Genomic DNA, 6,561 nt, shown 5'->3' with positions numbered 1-6,561 from the left:
TTTTCTTTTCTTTTATTTTATTTTAAAATTTATTTATTTCTCATTTAAAATTTTTCATTGACCTTAATGATGCTTCCCTCGGGTTTGCTAGATAGTTGAACTTGGAGAAGATTTTGTTGAAGAATGCGAACTGTTTCAACAGGGGATGCTCAGTCTCCCTAGGCTAAAATGTGAAAAGAATGTGACTTGACAGTAATCTCTAAAGCTGTTTTAAATAAAATGCTCTAAAACTTGGAACAGATGGCAGGATGCAAGATTTGTTCATAAAGAGAGTGCTTTGTGGCAAAACCTTTTGCCCCTTCTGTCTGGAGTACCTTCCTTTTCACAGGCATGTGAACAGGAGAATGTGGTAGCCAAGAGCAGAGGTAGAGAGGGAATAGGATGTGAGGGGCAACAGAGAACAGTACTGGAATTTCAGGTAGGAGATAGTTTGCGAAAGTTATAGAGAACAGATGTTGAAATGCCAAGCTAATCATGAGAATACACTTTTGTGCAGTCAAATGCTTGGTTGTGAAACTTCTGCAGAATATATATGTCCAAAAAAAAGAAAAAAAGAGGTCCAAGAAATTATACAGACAAATATGAAGATGATTGCATGAAACATAGGCACCTATAGAAGCAGAGAAACAGAAGATCAGGTAATAACAATACGCCTGCCGGTATTAATTCTAGCAAAAATTACATATTTTTTTCTTTTAAGATCCAAAACATCTCCCAACAGTTTTCACAGACTTCTGTGTTTTGATTCTGATCCATTAAGCAAACCTTCAAAGAAAGATGAAAGCATTGTAAACGTAGGTATCCTTATATGTTACAGAATTTACATGATATACATTGTGGCTAAGAAGCCAGTTGAATGAAGGTGGAACAGATCAAATCAGAGCTCGTAGCAGGCAATTTGTGTTATTGCTCACTGACTGGAAGGAGGAAACAGCAAATACTCAAAGCAGCAATATTTCTGAAGAACTTTGAGAAACTGTAGTTGAAATGTGTTGACAAATACTCATTTAACAAGATGAAAAATGCTCAGCCTTGTAAACATATAACTGTCTTTGGTCTACATTTGACAAACTCAGAGAACTTGTATGTATAAAAAGATGGTTCTGTAAAAAGCCTGAAGATTTATAGTCAATGTTAGTTCTATTCCTGGGTCAAAACTTGTTTAGTCCACAGCTGTTGGTTTTTTCCTGTTTATTTCATACTGTAAATTATGCATATGGGTACATTACGATATATATAAGTAAAAATTAGAAATTAATCTATATTGTTAGGAAACATTTTAATCTAATTTTTATCTTGACCATCCTTTTGTTCCCACTGTTGTCGTTGTTAGTACTGAAACAACTTGAGAGTCTAACTGTTCTTCCTAAAGGACATAAGACATCAAACTAATCACCCGCCAAAACCACAATGTCAACCGTTAAGGCTAGACTCTCAAGCCCATCTACCTGCAAGATGAGATCAAAGAGACACCTAAAAAACCTAAGGAAATTTACTGCCTGCAAGTCACTTTTTATTTATTTCCCCAAAGAAAGTTAGTTCCTCTTGTCCCACGCCCAGCCTCAGTCTCCGGCTGCAGCAGCCACGGAAGAGACTCAATGAAAGTGACAAATGTCAATGGGCAGTTATGCTTAGAAGTTTTAACCAAGGGAGTCTTGAAGAAAATTATGGATACTGGGTACTGCAAGATTTGATTCGTAACAAACCCCTTGATCCTAACGAAAGTGGATAGCAGGGTGGTTATTAGACTGCATGTCATTTATTTAAGACTCTAAACTTCCTTTGCGCAAAAACCTTGTAACACATCCTGGAAGAATTTCACAGCACTTGGAAGGGCATTTTTTCTGGTGTAGAGACCTGTTTCTGAGACAGACAAAAGGTCTGACAGACAAAAAGATGCTAGGTAGAAACCGAAGAATCTCTGTGATAGTTGTAAAAACTGCATAGGTATTGCTCAGCATTTGGTCACTTAAAAAAGCTCGTTTATCAAGATAAATAATTTTTAGCTCCTAAGAATTTCTTAAACAAATCTGATCTCAGAGGGGATGCTGTGCAAAAAGCAATCAGGAAGGCAAGGACCAATTGAAGGAAGGTAAGCAGGTCTAAAAGACATTAGAACAAACAGGTCACATCAAGTTTTCCTGAGAATGCAAGTTCTCTTATAGAAGGAACTGAAGGGGATCAATCAGAGGCATAATGCAGCATCAGGTACTACAAAGCAACCTGGAAAGCTACCTGCCATGTACTGGAAGGAGATCAGTAGACAATTATGAACACTTAAGCTGAAACGACAGGAATATTTAGTGAAAAGTAAGCATTCATACACACTATTTTAATTGTGCAGCATGGAAAGTACTTCTGCCCTTGTAATGAATTGTTTACTTGAGGAAACCTGATTTATCTGCCATTGGTAGTGGAGTTCTGCAGAGCTGCGATTGCATTGTATAAAAACTTCTGTACAGTGTCAGACTACAAGCTCCTGCACACCTTGCAGCTGGCTCTGACTGTGGTTATTTGCGGATGTCTAGGGAAGAATAAGGGAGAGTGGAAGTACGTAATGCACATCTGAGCCAGGAGACAAACAAGTGATTATAGGCAAAAGAAACGTTCTGGTGCACTGAGAAACAAGCAAAGGCAGGACACAGGCATTAGTTCAGGTGAGAGACCAGATGGGTTAGGAGTGCAGTTAGCATAATAAATGTAATACCTGCAGGTCAAAATTTGTTTGGAGTTGTGAATTCCTAAGCCAGAGCAGCATGACAGTAAGTAGCAGAGTGTTCCAAGACCAAATGCCCTCTGCTGTCTGCCAGAAATAAGGGGGAAAAAATGAAATGCAAGCAGAAAAGACAAGTCTGCGAATTGCAGAAAAAGACCAAATGGACTGCATGCAACCCAGCTGTCAGAAGCAGATATAGGAGATAATCATCTGGTGCATGCTGAACCCTAAAACATATTGTAAGGCAGAGAGTCTAGTGGCACTGGAAATTTTCAGGGCAATCAGAGTGCAGTCAGTAGCTAGCCATTTGCAGGGGAAACAGTCTGTGCTTTTTATGCTGGTTTTCAGAAGGAAGATTCAAAATTCATGGACTGCTTTATAGTTTGTTTTATTCAAAATAGACAATAAAAATATATGCTAAGCAGAGAAGCTGTTCAGGTTGCCTTATAAAGAAGAGGAAAGTAAGGAGAAAGCAGCAACTTTTCGGTCAGAACTAGGAATTGTGGTTATGTCAGGCTGCTTTTTATAATGGAAATAAATTAAAAATTTATAGGTGGAGGAAACACATAAGTGCTTTAAGTGTGCTTGAATTTAACTGATCTCATAATAAAGAACCGGAAGACACCGTAAACACACCACTGAGTAGTTACTTCACACAGGTAGCCCTGAGTAGCAACAGTTTCTTAAAAGAAAATTAATTTCTGAATAGGTAATTTTGGCTCCTCTCAAGGTTGCATGACTTGGAGAGTCTGTAGATCACACACATACCTTGTGAAATGAGTTCTCCTTCCTCATTCCTGCCCTGGCCCCCCACTTCCATTTCTGAATTAACAAACCCTTAACCCCATTAGCTCTCTCATTTTAAAGTAAAACATGTTATTCCTGCACCATTAGTTCTCCATTGTGCCATTGTGTTTATTCTAACATCTGGAACTCATCAGTTCTTTTCCCTTTATTTGATTGTCAGCAGAAGGGAAAAAAGGAGGCGAGCTCATAAGGGAGAGAGAATAAGACACAACAAATTTTATCTGTACAGCTTGAATTCAGTAATGACTACTCTTAAAAGTATAAGTTGAGCACTAGGTTTAACATTTATAAAACCTACCGCATTGCAAACTGCATTTCTGGAGATGTGGTGAGCACAGACATTTTCTTTTAAACGGCCTTCCAGGGGCTCAGAACAGAGTTCCAGAAAAATCCTCTCACTGGTGGCAAAGGGTAGAGCACAAGTCGAAAAAGCACACTGCTCCCCACACATTTTTAATCCTCCTGCAGCTCTGCAGCCCTGGCTTGGTGACAGTGTGTCCTGTTAAATGACAATAGGGAAAAGCATCCCCGCTGTGGAAGACGCTCTGTGTGTGGCTGCCTCCCTCCTGCACAGAAGAGGTGGGGTGGGGAGTGAGGCCAGCATTGCGCCATACCCCACTGTTAGGGATCCTGCAGGCTCCTTCTCTTGGTTAGGTCTCTTTGCATGGGAGAAAACAACAACAGGCGACTGCGCGTCCTCCCCTCCCAACTCTCCTTGGGGAATTGCCAGAAATGACAATACAGTATGAGCAGAGGCATTGGGGTAGGCAGAGGGAGAGTAGCTAGGGTGGGGAAGAGCCTAGGGAAGGTAAGGGGGTATCATGGAAGAAGGTGGTAGGAGGGGGAGGACTTTTTTGTGGGGATGAGGACTGGAACAGACACTGGGAAAGGAGTAAAGGGCTTTGGGGAGCTGTTGGGAAGAAATGTCTGACAGGGAAGAAATGCAACTGGAAGTAGCTGTGTGAGGCTTTAAGGATCTTCCTCTTCCCCTCACCCCCTTCCCCAGGTTGATGTTTTTTCAACTCCCACTCCTTATTACCTTGGGGAATTGGACCCCCACCCTAAGGACCCTTCTCCATCCCCTGCACCCCCACCCCCACCCACTTATGTGTGTCTCCATCCCTTGACAAGAACCAGATCTTGGAGCTTTTGCTCATCCTAGGGGCGGGGAAAGGTGAGGGGCTCCCTGGGCAGCAGGAAAGGAGCACTGTGGAGCAGCAAATGGGGCCCAGAGGGTGTAAACTGATGCAGCAGTACTGCTGCTAATCCAGCCATGAACAACTTCTCCATGGGCTTCAAGGCCTCTGCTAGGCAGCACACATTTACGTTTTAATCAAGAAACTGCTGCTATCTCTAGATAATAATTTGGATTAACACAGTCAGTGTGTTTCATGCTTTCAACAGCTGTCTGTCAGGATAACAGGAAAGTCAAAGTAGAAGGAGAAAACCAAGACAAAATAAAGTGAAAGCTAGCGTGAACAGGTTAGACTTACCTAAGCCTGTGAGGCACTAGCAAGAATCTCTGATGCATTCTGTAATGTGCCTTTTCATTGGGTTTGAGGGATATGACTTGGCATTCAGATTTAAACCTTTTTTAAAAATTTTTAAAAATTTCTTCAGAGATGGCATTCGATTTGCCCCTTTAGTACAATGAATTGGTATTAGATATCAATAAATGTTCCGGGAAATGCAATGAAAATGTTACAATGAGCAGAAGAAAGCCTAATGTATGGAAATAAAGTCAGCATACTGCCCTTTCAGAAGAAGAGAGTTAGCTCTTCTCCTGAGGCTTGATCTTCGCTGAAGTCAATAAGAAAACTTACAGGGATATTAGTGATGCAGATTCAGAGCTGCAGGAAGCTCAATCCATAGCTGCAGTCTTAATCTCATTTCATTTGTCTCTTGATCCCAAAAATGAGGTACAAAAATCAGGGAAAATGTCAGCTTCTTTTAGACCTTACCTGTAAATAGACCCTGTTGTGCCACTGCTGCATCCCAGGTAAAGCTGCTTCTGGGAATTTTGCCAGGTTGGCTTGTAGAAAGGCAGAGTTTTTCACTAAAGACTTCACCTCCAGTTGCAGGTATTTATCGGGATGGTTATTGTTTGGCAAAACAGAGAAGTCCATGTTTCTATACCGTAGAGTAATAACGGAAACAGCCCCAGCTTCTGCTTCCTGGCTGTGCATGCTCCTTCTATTATTAATGACATGAAGAAGGATACGACAGTTTCCTGAAACTGTATCTGACCCCTATTTGGTGTCAGGCTCACTTATATCATCTACCAATGATAAAAGACTGTTTAGAAGCAGCAGAGCAGACAGGACACGTTTCTGTAAGTGCCTAGTTTAAGTTTTTGAGTTCAAGGTCTATTTTGACAAGTATGTATGTGCTCATTAAAGCTAACAGAGTACCAGTGAGTAGATGCATGAGACACCTAAATGCATACCAGCACTTCCTCAAGTGACCTGCCAAAAATGTTGAGCTTACAATACTTCAAAGCAAGCTCTTTTTCCAGAAAATTAGAAGCAGCTCCCAGTGCAAAACAAGTCCTCGTTTTCTGTGGCAGTACTAAGAGGCTCCATTATGCTGTGTGGGTCAGTACCGTTTACATTTTTATGACATACACTTCTTTAGGTTCAGGGATTTCTTTCACAGTACATTCTTCTTGACCCTGGGAAATTGTTGGAAATTTGGAGATTGTTTCAAGTAATTGATAACAGAAGTTTTCAGGGAATGGATACTGCTTCCATTCAAGCGAATAGAAAAACCCTTACTGACTTGAATGGTGTAGTCTCAGTCCCTTCACTTTTACTTTTTTATTTTGAGATTTGATATTTTCATCATCATTTTCTAAGTCTTAAGTTCTTTTGAGTTTCAAGCTAATGAAACTCCTCTTCTCATTGTGGCCATTACTTTCAACTAGCAAATGTAGTCTCATCTTTTTAATTTAACCTTTTTTTTCCCAAAACTTTCCATTTTTCTGAAACATCTTTCATTTTTGATGACACTGCCACAGAGGATAGGCTTTTGAAAGTTCA

The 6,561-nt window shown here is 40.5% G+C and overlaps 1 protein-coding gene across 1 annotated transcript in view; it reads right to left on the bottom strand.

The window, feature by feature from the left end:
* KIAA1024L (KIAA1024-like ortholog) overlaps positions 1-5,649 on the bottom strand; it is an 8,903-nt gene extending 3,254 nt beyond the window's left edge. Inside the window, exon 1 of the mRNA XM_010160947.1 lies at positions 5,485-5,649. Within this exon, the coding sequence (XP_010159249.1) occupies positions 5,485-5,649 (165 nt within the window). The remainder of the gene's footprint in view (positions 1-5,484) is intronic.
* Positions 5,650-6,561: the final 912 nt, after the last annotated feature.

The sequence above is a fragment of the Eurypyga helias genome, unplaced genomic scaffold, assembly GCF_000690775.1.
Source record: "Eurypyga helias isolate BGI_N326 unplaced genomic scaffold, ASM69077v1 scaffold49611, whole genome shotgun sequence".
NCBI classification, from domain to species: Eukaryota; Metazoa; Chordata; class Aves; order Eurypygiformes; family Eurypygidae; genus Eurypyga; species Eurypyga helias.
Note: the sequence above shows the minus strand (reverse complement) of the source record. Positions and strands in the feature narration are given on the sequence as shown.